This window comes from Poromitra crassiceps (assembly GCF_964638095.1).
Source record: "Poromitra crassiceps genome assembly, chromosome: 10".
Lineage (NCBI taxonomy): Eukaryota > Metazoa > Chordata > Actinopteri > Beryciformes > Melamphaidae > Poromitra > Poromitra crassiceps.
The window spans coordinates 3,382,431-3,404,207 of record NC_139631.1 but is presented as its reverse complement, the minus strand read 5'-3'; the positions used below and the strand labels follow the sequence as shown (position 1 = coordinate 3,404,207).

Genomic DNA, 21,777 nt, shown 5'->3' with positions numbered 1-21,777 from the left:
GCCTACTGTTAGGCCTTGATCACAGTAGCCTACTGTTAGGCCTTGATCACACTAGCCTACTGTTAGGCCTTGATCACAGTAGCCTACTGTTAGGCCTTGATCACACTAGCCTACTGTTAGGCCTTAGTGTTTACAGTAGCCTACTGTTAGGCCTTAGTGTTTACAGTAGCCTACCGTTAGGCCTTGATCACAGTAGCCTACCGTTAGGCCTTGATCACAGTAGCCTACTGTTAGGCCTTAGTGTTTACAGTAGCCTACTGTTAGGCCTTGATCACAGTAGCCTACCGTTAGGCCTTGATCACAGTAGCCTACTGTTAGGCCTTGATGATTACAGTAGCCTACTGGTAGGCCTTAGTGATCACAGTAGTCTACTCTTAGGCCTTGATAGACAGGTGCTAGTGAGGTGGCGATACCTTTAATAGTCACTCAGTCCACTGTGTATGGGAACAGCATTGTCATTTCACTGAAAGTTTCCCTTATTTTATGCGCGTACAGTATTATCACTATAAAAAAAACACCTGCATATAATCAACAATAGATGGAGACACTGATACAGCTTCAGTCAAGAAACAAAGAAAAGCCCCACAAAACACACCCCAGTTTCTTTTTTTGTGCTCAACAAGAAAACACCAAATCAAACTAAGTGCCATACTTCTGTTAAATACATGGAAAGTTCCTAAACAATAATTAACAATCAGTCTGGTTTTTCCCACGGCGCAGCCGAGGATATCGCAAGCCAAATTCAGGTCATGCAGGCAGTCAGTCAGTCAGTCAGTCAGTCAGTCAGTCAGGTAAATGCTTAGTAAGGTAATGCGTTCGTCAGATGGCCTCTAGAGGGCGAAACACGCCGTGGGCCAGTATACATCTGTGCTTGGTTCTTCCGAAGACGGCACTGCCAGCAGTTCCTCTGCTTCCAGGGCAAATGTGTCGTCCTCTCTCCTAACCCTAATCCTTCTGTAGTTGTGTGTGGGTTGGTTTCTCGTGCCATAATCTTCAAGGCAGCTTAGCTTCCAATGTTAAAGAGAAAGCGTGTCCGCAGGCCGGGCCCTGGTTCTGCTGACAGAGCAAGACGTCGAGCGTGTCCGCGGCCCGGGCCCTGGTTCTGCTGACAGAGCAAGACGTCGCTGTGATTCCTTTTTGGTTTTAGCAGAGCGAGAGCCTTCCTAGCTGCCGTCGAGTGAACACAGGTAGTAACAGCAACGGCAACAATGGCGCAAAGCATCAATCCTTCAGTTTGTGGCGTTGGTTCAGGAATCGATGGAAATCCAGGAGGAAATAGAACTCCAGAAGTGGCAATGGCTGCAAAATAAAATCGATAAAAGTCTTTTCTGTCCCCTATTGATCAAAACACTGAACAAAAGCAGTTGCGATGACCGTTCAGTGGTTTTGGGGGGTTTTCATCAAAGTGTTTTGGACGACTTATTAAAAGTCTTCATGAAACGTCCGCTTAAAGTATGAAATATTCATTTGCGGTAACTTTTCTGATACAAGTTACTTCCCTTACTCATTTCCCCCCTTTAAATACATATCCTGTATCTTTCGTCTTACAGATGCGATGCATTCAGAACCGCACAAGCCTGTCGTCCTGACCAGACCCAAATGATGTTCCCTTCTCAAACACACAGAAGACAATAGAAACACTTAAAGTGACTAGAGGAACTCCCAGATGAGGGCTCAAACTACCTGTATCAATAATCAACTCAAATTTACAAAAGTTCTCTTTCATTTTCTTTTCTCTTTTTTTTATACCTTTGACATTTATCTATAAGTTATAACTTCATTGTACAGTGTACATTTGAACAATTGCGAAATGTCTTCATTCAATGATTTGTCACTATTACACAGAATATATCTAATATAACTCCTTTAATAAATAAAATAATGTTCTATTTTGCCCCCCGTCCCCCCCCCCCCCGCATCATCACATCGTGTTTGTATTTTCTGGGCAGCCGAAAACGGTTTTCCCGTCGCTGTTGCCTCCTTTCGCTTTTCCTCCACAGACGTTGTCCAGTTCCTTTGCCTGTGCGACGGAGCGAGCAGCTGATGGGACAGGCAGTCTCAGTGGAAGAGAGATAGACAGACAGAGAGAGAGACTGATTGGGTGATTGAGGGTGTATGAGTCAGAGTTCTGGCCTCGGATGGGTGAAGATGTGTGTGTGTGTGTGTGTGTGTGTGTGTGTGTGTGTGTGTGTGTGTGTGTGTAGGGGGGGGGGTCTGTGTCTCTGTCACTGTGGGCTATCCGTCAGTGCCGTTCTTGTTGGGGGCGTTGGCCTTGACCATGGTGCCATCTGGCTGCTTGCCATCTTTGCGAGGCGGCATCCGCTCGTTGATCCTGTCCAGACCGCGCGCCTCCTCGAAGTTGCGGATCTTCCTCGTGGGAGAGAAGCCTTGAATGGCTGCAGGGCACAAAAGACACCAAAGGGGACAATGAGGAGTTGCTGAAGAGGGCGTTTTGTCATTTGACTGAAGAATATCGGCTCGTAAGCCTCAAACTGGATTCCTTGTGGAATTTCAGCATTGGTGGTACAAACGACAAGTCACTTGATACACACACAAAAACACAATATTGGCCTAGCTAGCACAGTACAGACGACCAGTGAGTACAACGCATGCACGGGTAAACGAGGACCCCTAGTGTCCAAACACCAGTGGGGACAAGCTACAGCAAAAAACACCTCACACTTAATAGACTTACGGTAAGGTCCCAACAGCCAGGGGAAACCAGACAGAAAACATGTGCAAATAAAAAAGAAAACAGACTTGTAAGGGCTTATTCAGATATACAGTGCAGTCATTTAGGTTATCGACAGGTTGAACAGAGGATGAACACCCTGAGGTGAAGGTTTTAGAAGGTGGATTCACGACTGGTGCAAACAAAGGGATTCAAGGCTGCTCTTGCACAACCAGATATGTGACCATGAAGCAGCTACGCTCCCCTGAATTGAGATTGTAAATCACGGTGCCTGAATGCACTGCCCAAGGGTTGCATTGTCCTAGTTGATGGACAAACTCCTTTGCGTTGACTATTATTCTAACAAGTGATTCTCATGGCCGGGGGCTTTGTTGAACTGCTAACTGCTTAAGTGCCAAGAGCAGCATATCAACGGGGAGGGGCGTACGTACGTTGGAGCCAAATAGTGTAACAGGATTAGCTGCTGAAAATATCCTGGGGAGGGAGGTCCCTTAGTCTTATCTGAGCCAGGTCTTTAGCAGGCTTTTCTCTGGGTGGGCAGCCACACTTGGGCTAGGAACCTCCAGCCCATGTGACCATGGCCGGCAGCTGCTTGTCAACAAGTGACTAGCAGCATGCCCCTAAAAGGCCTTTTTTAGTCCCACAATGACTGGACTTTTGTACCTTTGCTCTAGCAGGGCTGCTGAAGCTGACTCATCCTCTGAATCACAATTTTTTTTTACAGACTGTATTTCTTCAGAGTTTTTGTCATTCTTCTGCGGCGGTGTTGTGTTATTGCCTGAAAGCCGCATTGTAACGCCGCTTGGACAAGTGCCATATAAATGTGTATTATAATGAGTGGGTTAATGCAGGAAGGAGTGTCCAACAGGCACTGATAATGCAAGAGCAACCACTGACAAAGTAAGATAGAGCAATACATTAATCTGTGACATAACAAACACGTGGTGAAACATAACAAAAGGAAATAAAAAGAAAACGGTAAAAACAAGAATAATTTAGAGGGAAAAGTTAAAGTGGGGGTGGGGGGGGGTGCTTTTTAAAAGGGTGAACAACACACACAAAACCAAACACACGAGGGGCTGAGCCACACAGCCATGCGTACCTTTTGCCTCAACTGCCTCAATGGTGGCTAGGTTAACATGAGTCGAGGAAGGGGGAGAAAATGGAGGTCGTCAAAGGCAGCCAGAGACAGCAAAATTAAAACAGTGATATCAAACCGTAAAACCCCCGGCATGGTTTCTGTGATTTCTAAACAGATGGCAGAATATACTGTACAGTCGTAAACATTACAGTCGTAAACGTAATGCAAACATCATAGCGGCCGGTACGAGTTCCAGCAGAGCAAAGCCGTGGGGGCGAAGAGAGGAGCCTGTTGGAGATGTAAGATGGAGTCGGTGTTAAAGGGTCATGGGGGCTTAGGTGTGGCGAGCTGAGGGGGGATTTGGCTGAGCGCTAAGACCGCGGGGCGAGATGCTCCCGGGCACGACTCAGCCGCCCCACACAAGTCAAGCCACAACCACAATGTGCGCTCCTTCAGTCTCAAACACACACACACGCACACACACGCACACGCACGCACACACACACACACACACACACACACACACACACACACACACACACACACACACACACACACACACACACACACAGAGTAGGGAGGGATGCACGATGGTATCTGCACGTCATCGGTATCGGCCAACGAACAAACATTTCTTCCGATATGACAGGCCAATAAAATAATAAATAATACCGTAATAAAAACGCCTTAATTATGCTCAAATGCTCGATGCATGACTAAATGCGTTATTAACGTTATTTACAATAACCTAAGTTGAAGTCGTTTTCTCATTTTGCCCGGTGAATCTGCACATTTTGATAAGCATTTATGTCTGCATCTACCTGTGGGCTAGCCTGGGTAAACCCAGCCTCCACGTTACCTACCTGTAGATAGAGGTCACGTGGAGGCTGGGTTTACCCAGGCTACCTGTGGGCCACCATGATAAGAGTAGGCATAATAATAATGTGTTAATTCCACTACAGGAGAGACTTGATGTTCTCTGTAATTAGGTGTGGGGGGGGGGGGGGGGGGAGGTGCGCGCATATATCTGGATACTGGATCTTTATACATTAGAAATGTTGAGTGATTAACTTCAGATAATGAGAAGTGTTTACCCCCTAAATGGATGTATAACATTTTGGACATTGACACTTTTGCTCTGATGACCAAAAAAAGAAGAAGAATGAAAAACCTATTCCTAAAAAACCTACTAACCTAAAAAAAACATCTATTCTCACGTATTATAGGATGCGCTGGTCACAATATTTGAGTGTTGAACCCCTAAATAGAATGAACAGTCATCTGAAACATCAAGTGCTCATTTCTGTGAGAAGTGTTCAGGATGAATGAGAGCTGCGCTGAGAGAACGGCCTGCGGGTGTGGCTGGCGGCCATCTTGCTAATGCAGCGCTGCTTTATGAGGTGCTTTGTTATAGGTGACACTTGGGCGGGGGCAATGTGTCGTGCGGGGGGACCTTACTGAATGTCGTGCGGGGGGACAACGTGTCGTGCGGGGGGACCTTACTGAATGTTTAATGCCCTCAGAAGGGCTTAATTCAAGTGTTGCCGTTTCTTCTTCTCATTTCAGATAGTCCAAAGTCAGCGAGCAGCATGGCCCCAAAAATGTCACTGTGATGGTGCAGGAGCAGTTGCTTCAAAAACTACAGCCGGGGGGGAGGAGGAGGAGGGGGACAGAGTAAAATGCACGTAAAATTTTCTTTTTCAAGCCGGCTTAGCTGCTCTGGGAGCTGTGGCCGGGACATAGACGATGGCATTCTCTCAAAGGTCACATCGTGCGGCTTCTCCTCCGATCGCTCGGCGGGCCCCTGTGTGGCCTCCGGCGCGGCGGAGTCCGTCTCCCGGCGTGTGTCCTCTGGGGGGGCGCTGACCTTTAGATCACAGGGTCAGCGGACGCTCCCGCGTGACTCGCCCACCTTGCCGGGCCCCGGCCGCAGTCTGGCCCAGGCTTCCCCGCTGCGGCTGTGTCACCATTCATCTAGTCCCCCTCAAACCGACTGCTGGGTCAGGGAACGTCTGACGCGCTCTAAAAATGCGACGCTGGGACAGACTGCTTTGGCCACGCCATTGTTGAAAGCCAATGATGTCGAGCGGCCATTGAAGGAAAAAGTCATCATCGCCAATCAGTTATATTCAGCGCTAGTCTGGTAAAACCATCCTGATCACGTGACCTCACATTCTGTGTCGCTCCACAGGTCAGTCTGGACTTCCACTCGCCCACAGCGATTTCCAGAAATTTGAATGTAACGGGGCCAATCAGGGACTGCGTGCCATAGTTGACAATGTAACCGGCCAATCAGGGATGCTGCTGGCAAAACAGTAATGGCGTCTCCTGAAGCAACGAGTGGTAACGTTAGTAGAGTAGGTGCAGTTAATGCAGAAATAGACTGATTACACAATTAAACAAGAACAAGAGTATGCACCAGCGGACGTTTCTCGGCAGAAAAGATGTTTTCGCCGTTCTTCCGAGTGGATTTGTATTTGACTGGATTCCGACGCCGATTGGCTGAAGGAGTTGTCTGTCAAGGAAAGTACTCCCGCCCACTGAAATCAATGTGAGTGGCTGGAAGTCCAGACTGATGCATACTGTAGAGCAGTGGTTCTCAAACTTTTTGGGCTTCAGTACCACCTTTCCCTGATTTCTGAATCCAGGTACCCCCTTTACCCAACTACAACATTTTGCTTAGAAAACTGCAAGAGAAAACTATAGCATAAGATGCAATGAATGAATGATAACCCACCCTTTGAAGGATATAACATTACAAAATAAGAAATGGAGTGAAAGAGTTACAATTATTGCCTCCTGTGCATATATATTTTAATCTTTCATTTATTTTCAAGAATTATTCTTTCATTTTTCCATTTCCCCTCCTCTCTCAAGTACCCCCTGTAGTACCACCACGTACCCCTAGAGGTACGTGTACCCCAGTTTGGGAACCCCTGCTGTAGAGTGAAACAGAACGTGAGGTCACATGATCAGGATGGGTTTACCAGACTCATTCAGTTATTCTGTGTGTCAGTGTTGTCATTGACTCTTCTGCTGCACCCAGTGGGAGTGGAGAGAGAGACAATGGCCAGCTGTTCATAATACAAAAAAGCTGTTGGATTTGACATGCTACTGATGACAGGGCTGCAGTGGCAGCATTGTATTCTTAGCCTACTGTCGGTGGAGAATCCAGTCTGCCTCTTCTAGGCTGGATTTCGTATTGATGTTTTAGACAGCTGAAGCATTTTGACGTCATCTACATTAGGACAGATATTCGCAGGTTGTGTGAGTTTTGGGATGGATCCGCCCTTCAACAGACGCACCACCTCTTGGCCTCTACACCTCTACCACAAGTCATCATTATTCATGCCAGGCTTCAGAGGAACAGCGCTTTCCGTATCTGCACCACGCCTTCACTTCTGCATACTGGGATTGTGGGAAGTGGAAAGTGGACGTCCTCCCCCCTCTTAACGACTCTATTCAATTTGCACAATGCGTTGTGAACCATGTATCCTTGTTGACAGGGTTCAGAGTGGAGGCAGTGCGGTGAATGCAGGAAGCTTTGTAAACAAACAGATTGGCTATAATTCCGGGTGGATAACTCAGCGGTAAATCATTTGTTTTATGGGGCGGTAATAAATACGAGTCAACTGAACAAAACATTCGCGATTCAGCCGAAATCTGGTTGTGTTTGGGGATGTAATGCCAAGTATAGCTAGTTGGTACTTAATGGATTAGGTTTAGGCTTTTGTGGTTTTAAAGCAACCTAACAGAATGCGTGGACACAGTAGTTTTATGGGGTTTGCATCTAAAGGACTTGGGGACAGACTGGCAGCAGCAACCACTCACTGTTGCGTAGTATAACATGCAAGCTTGCTAGAGTGACAGTATTATTAGCCTCTTGGTTTTGCGAGTCTCGTTCGGGTCTAGCAAAGCAGTAGCTCCATTATGACTGGCACTGCCAGTCCAAAGGCATTCCATTAAAAACCGTTCGGGTGGTCGGGGCCGCCTGTTCGAGGCTCCCCGCTGTCAGGTGAAAAGAAGCGGCTGGCAACTGCGCATGTGTCGGAGGAAGCATGGTGCTAGTCTACGGCTCTCCCCAGATTGGCAGAGGGTGGAGCAGCGACCGGGGCAGCAGGGGGAAAATTGGTAGTAAAAAAGTATCTAAAACTGTACTTTTAGACGATGTGACACCACTGAAATTAAACAGAAATGACATTCTTTGATACAGGTTGGACCACAGCATGTATTCTGAGGGGAACCAGATCAGGTAGGACGGGGTGGAGGTAGGTCCCTGGGGGTTTGGTCTAAAGTCTGTTTGCATGGTGGCTAGCAAGGAAGAATCAAGGAAAAGGGTGGCGCAGGATAAAAGACACTTACCGCTCTCTAAGGTCTGCTTGCCCCCTGACAACACTCCCATAGGAAGGGTTCCAGTCGGGGTCAGCCCTTTGAGTTGTAACACACTCTCGCTTTCCTCCCTGGACAAAGAACAAGACAAACAAACACACAAACAAATACACAATGAGCCTTTTCAGCTGGCGGGGACACCTAGTGGCTGCAAGACTGTCCCGCCACCAAAGGGTCACAAGTTGGATCCTCACACGACCCTTAACCCAGAACTGCTCACTATCTGCTAGATGAGTGTGTCCATACTCGTTGCCATTTTCTAGCATGTGTCCCCATTCTGCATGTGGGTCAGCGACAATTTGGGTCAACTTTAGCATCTGAAGGGAATATTTTTAAGGGATCAGTAACGAGTGATAATATTTTGTGTCAACACACGGTTATTGATATCCATCTTTTTCTACCAAGTCCAAATAAAAGAGGTTGGGGTGAAATACTGCAACAAGGTGCTCCACAAATTTGTGCTTTAAAATTGGACAATTACGGTTTTACAAAAATGCTAAAATAATTAGCAAGGCATAACTGTGACAAAGGTACTAAAACGTTTCACCACACCCTCCAACAATTACATGTAAGGTCATTTTTCATCTTGCAAGCAGATAAGTGGCTTACAATTATTAGAAATGTGTTGCCTTTGCGAAATGTCTGAGGAACAGTCAGTAATTCATAGAAATAAAACAACGGACAGTCGGACACCTTGAATAGTTGACATGTGAGACCACTTAAATGTCCATAATATTACTCGGATATCCTTTTGATCACCTCCACAAGTTCACACAACAGATCGTTCTGATCACCTTCACAAGTTCACACAACAGATTTTGGGGCTGGACTGCGACTCTCAAAAATTTGACCATTTCATCGTTTTTAGACATCCTTTCATGTCATTGACCCACATGTGGGGCGGCCTGGACGACAGGCTGCTCTACATCTTGGCCCCTCGCTGCAGCGTGACACGCCTGCCTGCGGGGGCAGCATTCATCTGGAATAATGTCTCCTGTCATTATACAGTCTGGCAGCATCGTGACTCATCTCGTAGCAGCTCGTTAATTCAGGCAGGGCAACAGTGTGTTGTCAAACACAACTTCATTGTGTACTCTGCTGACTCTATTCATTTCACTAACACTCCAATGTTCCTCCCGCCCCCTAAGCCCCCCGGGACTCCATTCGGTTATTCTGACCCCATGCTCCCCCCCGCTCCCTGTGATCCATTTATACATGTAATCAGGCCTGTCTGGCTTGAATGTTATCATGGGAGAGGAATAGGAACATGAAAGGGAGAGTGTGGAGGAGAGGAGAGGCGAGCCAGACCTGAGGACTGAGAAGACACGGGCCATTTTCCCCACGGCGCGAATCTTGTTCCGTATGACCTCCTTACGCATCGCCGTGGCGCCACCTGGAACCAGTCCACAGTGTAAAGGTTAAGAGATACAGCGCGGGGGCGCCGGTCCTGTGGGCACGCACAGTCACCGCTGCACGTTTACTTTCTTTGCTACTGCTTCACGGAAGTGTTTTACTGTCAAACATTTCTGTCAACGTGCAAAAAAAAAAAAAACACACTTTGTGATTTGTGAGAAGAGGGGAGGAGGATGAGCAGGAGGAGCGGGGGGGGAGGGGTGACAGATGGAACGGGGAGGCGGGGAGTGGAGCGGTGTGTGTCGGAGCGCGCCGGGCGGCTGATCTCCAGGGAGCTCTGACATCTCCTTCATGGACACCAGACACGTCTGACAGCGGCTACGCTGAAGCATTGCTTATAAATCAGAAAGCTCGCAGCTTTCCATGCTGTCCATCACCGAGGTGTGTGTGTTAAAAGCCATTATTCAAAGCCAGGGCTGGGAATTTAAAATGTACACTGAAACTTCAATTCACGTAGAATCCACACATTAGAACCAAAAGACGACACATTTTTTAATTGAGAAGAAAATCGTCTATCGTGCATCGGTCGTCTAACTCAAATCAAAAAGGATGAACACTGCAGGCTTCTTCTACTACAACTCCCTTGTTGCTCTTTCAGACTCACCTTCACATAGGTCATCTCCCTCAGACATGAGCTCGTCGTCGGAGCAAATGTTCAGTACGTTCACCAGCATCTCCGTCACTATGGGGGAGAGAAGCCACGTTACAACTCAGTCTGGTGCTCATGGTTAAGGCAGGGTTTGTGTGAACTTTCATATCTGGAGCAGCAGAGTGTTCCCATGGTCGTGGCATATTGGAAGCTGGTTTTCGGCTCAGCGATATCTAAAGGGATACCCCAACAACTGTTGGCCATAAATTGCGTTGAATGAGCAGGAAAACACACTTGCATTCAAGAGATATGCGTTTTGGAAGGCACTGATTAAAACAATAGCAAAAAGCACCTTAAGTTAAAGATTTTCCTTAAGAGTCCAAGTTAAGGTGTCCATAAAATAAAATCGGTTGCACAAAACACCCTTAAAACTTCTCCTTAAGGTTAAACATTTTACGGAAAACGTGAGCACAAGATTCAAGTGTGTTTTGTGCAGCCGATTCTATTTTATGGACACCTTAACACATTGAGTGCCAGCTGTTTTTTCAATGCTGTAGGTAAGTTGTGCCAGGTTTTTTTTTGAGGATTCTGGCTCATTTTACAAGAGCCAAGGATTCTTTTCTGTTAAGACTTCGTGAACACCAATCATCCAAAAAGAACTAATAGAATGTGTGCTTTCTCTGTCTAAAAGAGTTAGTTTGTAGAGTTAGTAGTTATGTAGATATTAGCCGTTGAGTACAGCATGGTTTCAGAGATTTTCAGAGAGTTTTGAGATAAATGGATTTTTAGAACCACCTCACGTGCCTGTGATTATGGGTGCCCTTGGGCAAGTCTGTATACTGTATTGTGTGTGTGTGTGTGTGTGTGTGTGTGTGTGTGTGTGTGTGTGTGTGTGTGTGTGTGTGTGTCCCCAAACTCCTCCCTCCGTCTGTGCTGCTGGCTCCTGCTGGCGCTCTCGGGCAGTTTGGATTACTGTAAAACGGGCTCGTTCGTTTCTTGAGGTGTCGGCTGAGAGCTTTGAAGAAGCTTTTGCGATTCTGGTCTTATTTATGCGCAAAGGTACTCGAGGGTGTGTGTGTGCGCGCGCGCGTGTGTGTGTGTGTGTGTGTGTGTGTGTGTGTGTGTGTGTGTGTGTGTGAAATCGAAAGAGTTTTCGCCCAGCTATTTCCTTGAAAATTAGAATGGCTTTCTCCCGCGGACCCGTGGCTGTTTTTTGCTCGGCTTTCTCTCTGTCTGGAGGGCACTGTCGCCACTTAGTGGTCGGTAAAATAGATTATACACATTCTCTTCCTCCAATAGTGGTATAGGAGACGTAAAAGGGGTTGATCGATGTCGCACCGTCAAAAAAAAAAAATGTTTATGTAAGCCGAGATATCTCGTCCTTGGCACTCAACGGTTGGATTATGTAAGCCGAGATATCTCGTCCATGGCACTCAACGTGTTAACTCGGACCCTAAGGAAATCTTTAACTTACGGTGCTTTGTGCACCCGGCCCCATAATGGGGCATTAGTTAAAATTCCCAGGTATTCCATGACTTAAAAGAGAACAGCTCCACCAACAGGTCTGGAGGAGAGCTCACAAAAATGTAAAAAAAAAAGGGGGGGGGGGGGGGGGGGGGGGGACCCATGGGCGGGCACCGCAATAAAAGGCTTACTTCTGGCTTCAGCGTTGTCACATTTTCCTAACTGGACAACAGACATACCTTTCTCTCCAACAAAAGGCAGGGACCAGGTGAAGACGTCCATAAAGTTGGGCAGCCAGTACGGGTGGGGCGAGCAGTTGAACTGCCGAATGTTCATCACGTTGTTCTCGTACTTTAGTACAGCGGCTAGCATGAGAAGAGAGGAGAGGGGAAGAGAAGAAGAGAAGAGAAGAGAATGACTGATGGCTGCTATTGGCTCAGACAAAGTACAAGCACGATGACGAGGGTAGAAACAAGCACGATGACGAGGGGGGAGAGAAAAAAACAGCGAGACAAACCTTTGTTGTTGTAGACGTCGAGGTAATTTGGAGCGGAAAAGATTGTGATTAATGAAGGGAAGCCTGTGGTCTGGCTTTTTCTGTACATCCGATACCTATGAGGCCACAAACCAACACTCATTAGACCTCCGTTATAATGCAGAGGAAAGGAGAGGAGGAAAAACAAAACACATCATAGCCTGGCTTACCCTGCATCCTGTGCTTCGTGCGCTCTTATTACTGACAACAAGTTATTATTGACCAAAAAGTCGCACACCGCCGAGTAACTGCAAACAGAGAGAGAGAGAGAGAGAGAGAGAGAGAGAGAGAGAGAGAGCGAGGCAGACATGTTAAAACACTCCTCCCTCCGCGGAGGTCAAAGCTTATTACAAAACTGAAACACGCCACACGACTGAAGTCTGGCAGACGAGGAGTATTGAGATACCACCGCAGCCCTTTTGAGGAACAGCGTGCGGCCGCTTACGAGCCGCTCACTGGCTGCCGTTCGCTTATGGAAATACATTTTTAATCAGCGCGCCGTGCCCTCTGGCCTGCTGAGCCAGGAGGGTTTCATGATGCCGCGCGCTCAGAGCCAGGGCTCTGGTATTTATGGGCTCTGTTGGCTGCTCCAGAGGCTGGAGACTGCAGCCAGACAAGAGGGAAGGAGGCGAGAGAGGGGCACACTAAGCTGAGCTTGATGAGGCTACTGGTGGGTTGTTGTAGTTTTTTTTTTACGGCCTTTCCCTCTTTCCCCCACCCCACCTCGCTCCTTCCCCCCCCCCCCCCCACCTCGCTCCTTCCCCCCCCCCCACCTCGCTCCTTCCCCCCCCCCACCTCGCTCCTTCCCCCACCCCACCTCGCTCTTTCCCCCACCCCACCTCCCTCTTTCCCCCACCCCACCTCGCTCCTTCCCCCACCCCACCTCGCTCCTTCCCCCACCCCACCTCCCTCTTTCCCCCACCCCACCTCGCTCCTTCCCCCACCCCACCTCGCTCCTTCCCCCACCCCACCTCCCTCTTTCCCCCACCCCACCTCGCTCCTTCCCCCACCCCACCTCGCTCCTTCCCCCACCCCACCTCGCTCCTTCCCCCACCCCACCTCGCTGGAGAGAATGCTCAGGACAAAAATGAGCGGGGCCATCTGCGTTTGATTAGATCAACACTAGACTCAGATCAACGCTTTCCTACAATCAGCACTTCAATAGATTCCAGTCCTGTGCCGGAGATTTGATCAAGTCCATCTCAATCACGTCAGCTGAAGGGGCACCGATAGTATCTGCGCTATGGCGGATCGGAGCCGATCCAGCTCCCAGGCGGTCATACTTTGATGGGCAAACGAGGCCGTTCCTGATATTGATACATGAATGACACACGCTTTGGCGCAGTATAAAACTTTTACGGCGGGAAGGAAAATGTTTCATGATGTGAAAATGCTGAAACGCTGCTATTTGCAAAGTTCACAGGCAGAGCAACTATTGTTTGGCAGAGAAGCCTTGGCTGGATGCATAGGCAGGCTAAATGACGTCGTTTTATTACGCATACTGTAGCGAAACTATTGCACCGTTTATGTTCACCTATTCTGAATAAAGTTTTGAGAGTCCCTGTTTTCTATTTCCTTATCATCAAATTAATAAAATAACTGCACTATATTATCTTGTTCCTGTAACCGTTTTATAATTGGCACATACTAGGTGGCATGAGCAAGTAGTACTTGGATTGGTATTCCCATCAGCCAATCTACTTAACAAAAGTACTGTGTATTCATATGGGTTGATAAAATGGGTTGTGAGTGCACCTCTATGTGGACGAAGCTGCAGTTGAAATACCTGCCAAGTGACAGGAGGCAGCGGTTTCATGCAGTACCTGAAAAAGTACGAGCAGCCTCTGACGGAGTTATGGTTGAAGTGTTCCGACGTCTTCTCACTGCCGTAGTCCTCGCCAGGGTCGGCCCAGATCAGGTCACACATAGGCCCGAACGCTGGAGGCTCTTTAAACCTGTCTAACTGTCGAGCACAACACATGCACACGCACGCGCGCGCGCGCACACACACACACACACACACACACACACACACACACACACACACACACACACACACACACACACACACACACACACACACACACACACACTTAATTGAGATAAGCTGCTACTGATTGGCTGCCTAAACTACTGCAGCACGAGAATCTGTTGTGGAAACAGACTTCAATCAAGACTTTGAGTGCTGGTAGGGGAGGCTCAATATCATTGATACACCAGTTCTGATATGGTAATATTGCAATTATTTGTTCTGTGATGCCTATTCAACTCATGTATTATTTCTTTGACTACAATCAAAAGATGAAATATCTTGCATGCATTTAAAATACATAAGGCATCTAAGACTTTAAATGCAATTTCTTAAGGTGATGCATTCCAACATTATAACTATTTAAATATTGCAGGTTCAACTGTAGGTGCTAGAGGTCAGTCACTCACTTTCCTAATGTCATCTAGGCAGTTGATTTCTGGCGAGAGGCCGCCGTGCACACACAGGAACTGTTGGTTGAGGAGGGCAGCAAGGGGCAGGCAGTCAAAGGCCTCCATGCAGGCATCATACACCCGTTCAGAGTATTTTATTTTACCTGCAACAAACACAAACACTCACGTTTTTTCATTCGCTGCTGGCAAATGAGTTCATTCTTTTGTAGCCCGTTAATATCCACTGCATCGGCTGGGAGAAACAGATGTCAAATATTCAGTCTGTTGGCTTAATTAGATCAACTAAATCATGGGGATAATCTGTAAAAAAATGATAGTGAAGAAGTCTGTCAATAATAATCATGTTCATTGAATTATAGGCACAATTTGCAACGTTTCGATTGTGCTCTCTCAGGTGTCATCGGGAAATGTTTGCTGGAGGTTGTGTTGCGAACTATAGAGAGCCAAAGTGAACATCACTTCCTGCTTCAGCACTGTACCAGAGATTTCCATCCGCCATTTATTTTCCCCATACACATTTCATAAAATGCTTATAAAAATAGTTTTACTTGGTCAAACCAAACGCTTCAGCTATATTTAGAATCGGGAGAGACCATAGAACATTTCGCTCGGACCAAAACAGCATTTTTTCTCTCTTTTAATCCGCGATTTTCTTTACGCGTTGGTCCGAGCGAAATGTTATGCCGTCTCTCATGTTTCTAAATATAGCTGAACCGTTCGGTTTGAACAAGTAAAACTATTTTTATAAGCATTTGACGAAATGTCTATGGGAAAATAAATGGCGGATGAAAATCTCTGGTACAGTGCTGAAGCAGAGAGTGACGTTTACTTTGGCTCTGTATTAGCAAAGCTGCTTTGCTCGGGGTTGGACTGTTGATAGAACCTGGAGGATCTGCAGTGCCACTTGCACAACACTGCAGATCAGATTATGGCAGGAGGAAGTCGACTCCTTATAAGGAGGGAGCAGCCGGGGCTCTTATTGGGCCGGCATAGAAACAGCACAACGTGGGAGGTAGCGAGCGACAAGATGACGCTCGAGTACCGATTAGTGTTGCATTCAAATCAGGGCATATGGGAAAGACAGTTCGTTACGAGCCTCCTACTTGAAAATACTGTTCACCTCGTCATTCAGTTGGTAAATACTACTTGAGAACTCTGGGCTTTGGTGACAAGGTCTCAAATGGATTTGTACGATGGTTTGCTGTAGAACATGAACTCAAATGTATAACTCACTAATGCCGTGTTTGTGTGTGAAACAGCTGATCAGGATCAAGCGCAATCTAAAGAAATCTTCAAACAACGCTTTTGCCGGCTTCAAAAAGTTTGAATGCACAAACACTTCCACGTCAATGCTTTTAAATGTAAAGTTGTTGTTGTGACAGTCATTCCCGTGGTATTTCCGTGGACTTGGGCTTGGCTTTCAGGGTGTTATTAGCTAATGAAATCCACCATTCTGTGACATGGTCAGAAATGAAAATATTGTTTCTACCTTTGACATGAAAAAACAACATCATCCCATACCATTTATATATGTTGCTCTTGGTTAAATCCATAATGTGTGAAGTTACATAGAAGAACCCAGTGAATAAATAAGATGGGTGCAACAAAATCAATGATCAAAGATTCCTCCAGAAGCAGGGCAACCAAATAATTATATAGTCTACAACACTGCTGGAGAAAAATGCACTGCAAAAAAAAAATACATTCATAGGAAGTTGTCTTTCATCCTTCACCATATATCAACTGTTAGCTCTTAACAGCTTTTCTCTGCCCAATTAATTAAAGCACATGCATGGAGTGCTTTTCTGCTTTCATTAGAAACTAGAAGTGCAGTTGGAGAGCACAGACCTCCAACAAGGACAATAGTCCAGTCTGTTATGATATGCAAATGTTATGAGTCGGATCAGATCCGCTCCAAAATGTAATGGGTTCTTCCTTGGCCCATGCTACACCCTTCCACAATGTTTCCTGAAAACTGGCCCAGTAATTATTCCGTAATCCTGCCAACAGACAGACAGCACCAAAAACATAAGCTCCTTGGCCAGTACACTTATCTCTGTTCAAACTTTTTCTTTGACTTACGTTTCCCATGATTCTCAGCGGTAGCCGGTTGTCAACTTCCTGTTTATATTTTTTTCACTAGCAAGGAGGTGCGCGCCGCTGTCAAAGAGTGGGGAACGTATGGCTTATTTTATCCGAAATGGCTAAAAAATAGTAGCGTTGTGTGGTTGCATAGCGGCGATATTTTACAAAAACGAAATTGCTAAAAATAGTATGTGGTTGCATAGCGGCTACTTTTATTTTGAAGGCTAAATGTCCAAACCGGAACTCCTATATTTGGTCATTGAACGGAGCTTTAGCGGTCTCTCTCTTTCAAGATTCAAGATATTGTCACTCCGTTGTACAATTATGCACGTGTGAAATTATTGTGCTTGGGTGCTGCTCCATTACAAGACATAGGTAGGTACAAAGTCACAACAATTATTATGATTATTTTCAGTCTCTTTCGCTATGAATGGTCCTGGGCGGAAACAGGCAACTGGGCAGCTGGAAACAGGGAGGGTCACCCCATTACTTCCCCTTAGTGATGGAGATCTATTGCCAACTGGTGAGCTTGTCTCTGCAGAGTGCCAAAGTGGCTTAGCTTCTCTGAGTCTGCATACCAATGTGTCCACACCTGTGCAACTGCTTGACACACGATGCACACAAACACACACTCTTCTCAACTGTCAGCCATTCAAATCACTGAGTGCGTGTAAGTGTGTGAAACACGTCAGCAGCACGCCTGGCTGCTCTCCGTGCTCCAGCACCTCACCGTCGGCTACATTGGAAAGCAGAAGGCTTCGTTTCTCTGCGCAGTCTCTGATGCCGATTGTTGAAGCATTTATTGTAAAGCTAAATGACATTGAGAATAAAAGATGTGTTTTATTCTCAAATGTCTGTGGTGAGCATGTTTTATGAGTCCAGCTGGGGAATAGAGACGAAGCTACAGTAGATTAGCCTAATTGCATTGTGGCCCCGGCCTTCAAGGCCTCCGAGAGATAAAAGCTGGATGCACCGTGGCCAGCGGCCTTGAAGGTGGTTTGGTTTTGATTCCTTGGGAAATAACCTGGGATGACATCATCTTTTCAAAGAATAACATTACACAGGTCTCTCTTTTCAAATGGGCCTTTCTGTGTGGAGTTTGCATGTTCTCCCGTGCGACTGAAATTTTGGCCGTTTGAAGCCAGATTTGGATCATATTAACATTAGGATTAGACTGTGATGTCGCTATTCAGTCATATTAGTCATTTATGTTATTAGTTTAAAAAAATCAGGCCTGGTGGGCTGCCGAAGCTGGTCGAAACCTGTCTAGTGAACGCCTGTGTCCACCAGACGCGTCCCCGAAGCGGCTCTCCACTCTGCTCCACTAAACATATGTGCCCACAGAGCAGATCGTGCTGGGCAGGAATTCATGAGAATAATAAAATAAAACATCCTGTCGATTTTCAAAATAAAACCTGTTACTCTATGCCAAGAGAGAACCAGCCACACATTGAGAGGCGGGGGGGCAATTTAGGCTGCTTTCTATACAATGCATCCCTCAATTACTTTGAATGCTTCCATTATTTTGGCAGCTACTTAGGTTCAAATTAACTTAGTGAGTTAACTTAGTTTGTTTGAAATGTTTGTATCAATGAACTAAATTCAATAATATTCTGGTTATGATAGCTTAATTGTTTCAATTGTTACATTTAGCCTATAATTCAATCACTCATGTTTTTGTTTTTGTAGACACCAATAATGACTCGCCAGCAAAAGTAGTTGAGAAGTAAGTGATCCAAAGCTTCCCAGTTCTCTACAACTTTGATTTGAATGACTGACTACAGGTATAAACTTTTCAAATTGACGTTTGGAGAACGGCTGCATCTATCGTTTTGATAAATGCTACCTAATTAGCACTCACTAGCTAGCTACATTAACTCATCAATATAGGGTGTAACGTTATGGAACGTTATACAGACAATATAAAAACAACAAAAGAAATACATGTTTGCCTGTTCCAAACGTTGTAGCTACACCACTACAGACATGCAATCAGGCAGTGTTTGATAACTTACCAGCCACAGCTAAAGTGTAGCAGCATGTGGCTGCTGGTAATCTGAGATTTCCCACCCTACGATCAATTAATTGATTAATCATTATATAAAATAAAATAAAACTTTTGACATACAAAATACAAAAATGTAGGTTTTTACACGTGTATTTAGGCCTAGCCAACAAGTTGATCAACCAACAAAACTTCCTGCATTAGCTGTCGTTATGCTTGTAGACGTGCTGCAATTAATTTGGGGTGTAATTCTCCCACGCTGGACTTTTTGCCTGCTTGCTTGGCTTTCTTCTTCCTCTGTATAAGCAGCCAAAGTTAAATTTAGCTTTTGCGCTGTTAAATCATTTCAGCTAAAAAGAAAAGAAAAAAGAAAATAACACAGAGCCTACATTGCAGATTAATATATTTTTGATCGATCAAATTCTTATCGATTAATCATTAAGATCCCTCCTCTGAAGTGGTAGAGAGGGTAGCAGAGACATTGCACTTACATTCCTGTTTAAAGGTGAAGTACTCCGTTAGGTGCCGGCACTCGTGGTTCCCTCGCAGGAGGAAGAGTGTGGAGGGGTGGTTGATCTTGAGCGACCAGAGGTAGAGAACACACTGGGAGGAGACACAGAAGGTGGGAAGAAGAGAGGGGAGAGAGTCAGCCATGTGTGCTTACAAATGTCCAAACCTCGAAAGCCTCGAAAGCACCATGTTGAACTTCAGATGCACAAGGTTTGCTTTCCCTTCCCACTTCCCACCGAGGTGCCCTTGAGCAAGGCCCTCAACCCCAACTGCTCCAGTGGAGCTGCTCAGTGGCCAGCAGATCAGACTGTGGTTGTACTGGTCAGCTTCCAGGTATGAATGTGTGTGTGTGAATGTGAACAGGGCACTCCTGAAAAAGAGAGCATTGTTCTCAGTGAGACTCCCCCTGTATAAATAAAGGGTTAAAAAAAATATATACATGTATATGTATGTATGTACACAGTACACACACACTGGCACTAAAAAGAAAGTGCATACTGAGACTCATCTCATCCAAAAACGACAGGACGTTTTCCCCGGGCCATGTTAGAGGCTCTAATTAAACAACCACACACACACAAATCAACGCCAGATTCAATCCAAACTCATTTATCCCCAAAATGCTTTGAAGCCAAAGCTAAAGGGAATCTGCGGTCGTATTTAATGTGTGGCGCGATCACACTGTGAAAAGCGGGCCGGCATTTACAATCCAAATGAAATGGCTTCCTCTTCGTGGCTCAGAGACAAAGGCACTGCTCATTAGTCGCCACTTGCCAGCCTCAGCCCACTCTTTCACATTAACATGCACCAACTGTGCTCTGCAATTAAGCCCTGAGATACAGGAGGCCGAGGTAACCGCAGCCAGCAGGTGTGCATTCATGTCAAAGACAATGAAATAAATAAATAAATAAATAAATAAATACCGGTAAATAAATAAATAAATAAATAAATAAATGTGGGGGCGCCAGGACTACCTTGTCTGATTCCCCTCCCTAGCTGGGAGGGATAGTGAGGTATGAAGTGCAGCACAGGTGAGTGTGTGTGGAGGAGCTGTCGGCGTGACTGCCTCTCTTCTGTGTGGAGGCGGTGAATGGGGACGGGGATGGGAGGGGCTGGGAGCTGACATGGGTTTTAATGAGGAGAGTGGAGAGTGCTCTGCTCTCTTTTAACCTGCCTCTCTTCTGCCTTACAGCCTGGAGTGGGGGAGGCAGACAATGGCAAATGGCACGTTGCTTTGTGTGGCAGAGCTTTGTTTAGCTTCACCTCAACCCCAGACAGACAGACAGACAGACAGACAGACAGACAGGCAGACAGGTAAACAGACAGGCAGCCAGGCAGGCAGACAGACAGACAGACAGGCAGACAGGCAGGCAGGTAAACAGGCAGGCAGGTAAACAGGCAGGCAGACAGACAGGCAGACCGGCAGGTAGGCTGACAGACAGGTAGACAGACAGACAGACAGACAGGCAGGCAGACAGACAGACAGGCAGACAGGCAGAGAGACAGACTGACAGGCAGGCAGGCAGGCAGACAGACAGACAGACAGGCAGGCAGGCAGGCAGACAGGCAGACAGACAGACAGAGACAGGCAGGCAGAGAGACAGACAGGCAGGCAGACAGACAGGCAGACAGGCAGAGAGACAGACACCTCAGCCTCTTCAGGCTCCCGATGGCTGTGGCTGTGCCAGCGTGGCAGCTTGCAGCCTTCGGTGTGTGAATGGGTGAATGTAGGCACATTGTAAAGCGCTTTGGATAAAAGCGCTATATAAATGCAGTCCATTTACCATTTACCGTTAAGTTAGTTAGGTTACGTACATACATAAGTGCCTGGGTAGTGCGCAGAGGGCGGTATTTGACAATTTAGTTGGAGCTCAGTCAAACTTTATTTCACATTCTTTTTTATTCTAATTCACAATGAAAACTAACGTGGGCCGCATCTGGCCCCCGGGGTGCAAGTTGAGTATCACTGGGCTAGACCATGGGGGCTAGACGGGGGTTATGAGGGTTAGTCCACAGGAGCACTCTCCTGGATCCAAGGGAGGTGGCTAAGTAGACGGAGAGGAGCTTAGAGAATGCTCACATGCACTGATTTTACACAATGGCAAATTGCTGGCCTGCAAAGGGAATGCACTACCTTTGAGACGCTAAAGTCCATCTTTTACATTGCCAGAGTAACCACATCCCAAGATCCATTTCTTGATCTGTTGATTGTGTTATTGAAGCGAGCTCTGTGGCCTTCACATGAGATGCATGATGTTGTTGTTGTGTTTTGTTCCTGACTTCTTCAGGTACAAAACACATAACGGACGGTTGAATGGCCTTTCATCTGTGCACAGACCTCCCTGATCTGTCATCAAGAGCACTAAACGCACAGAGAGAGAGAGAACGCTTTGAAAGGGAATAAGTAAGCATCACTCAGCATACATCCTTCCTCATGCTGTTTCACTCCCCCTTTTCATCTGTGACATTTCACCCACCTCAATGTACTGACTGCCATGACAGCTGTGACACTTCACCCCCCTCAATGTACTGCCAGCAAAATCCCCACAACCCACAGACTGATCAATGTGTC

The 21,777-nt window shown here is 46.4% G+C and overlaps 1 protein-coding gene across 2 annotated transcripts in view; it reads right to left on the bottom strand.

Moving 5' to 3' along the window:
• Positions 1-2,020: 2,020 nt before the first annotated feature.
• Positions 2,021-21,777, bottom strand: part of ppp3cca (protein phosphatase 3, catalytic subunit, gamma isozyme, a) — a 37,871-nt gene continuing 18,114 nt past the window's right edge. Inside the window, exons 4-14 of one of the 2 annotated variants that reach the window (XM_083643813.1) lie at positions 19,187-19,298; positions 14,603-14,748; positions 13,987-14,126; positions 12,334-12,411; positions 12,146-12,240; positions 11,868-11,993; positions 10,180-10,257; positions 9,471-9,555; positions 8,136-8,233; positions 3,795-3,821; positions 2,021-2,396 (exon numbers count right to left, since the gene is read on the bottom strand). In XM_083643813.1, coding sequence (XP_083499939.1) covers positions 2,236-2,396; positions 3,795-3,821; positions 8,136-8,233; positions 9,471-9,555; positions 10,180-10,257; positions 11,868-11,993; positions 12,146-12,240; positions 12,334-12,411; positions 13,987-14,126; positions 14,603-14,748; positions 19,187-19,298 — 1,146 coding nt within the window. In that variant the 3' untranslated portion in view covers positions 2,021-2,235. The remainder of the gene's footprint in view (positions 2,397-3,794; positions 3,822-8,135; positions 8,234-9,470; positions 9,556-10,179; positions 10,258-11,867; positions 11,994-12,145; positions 12,241-12,333; positions 12,412-13,986; positions 14,127-14,602; positions 14,749-19,186; positions 19,299-21,777) is intronic. The other variant, XM_083643814.1, reaches the window with a different exon arrangement.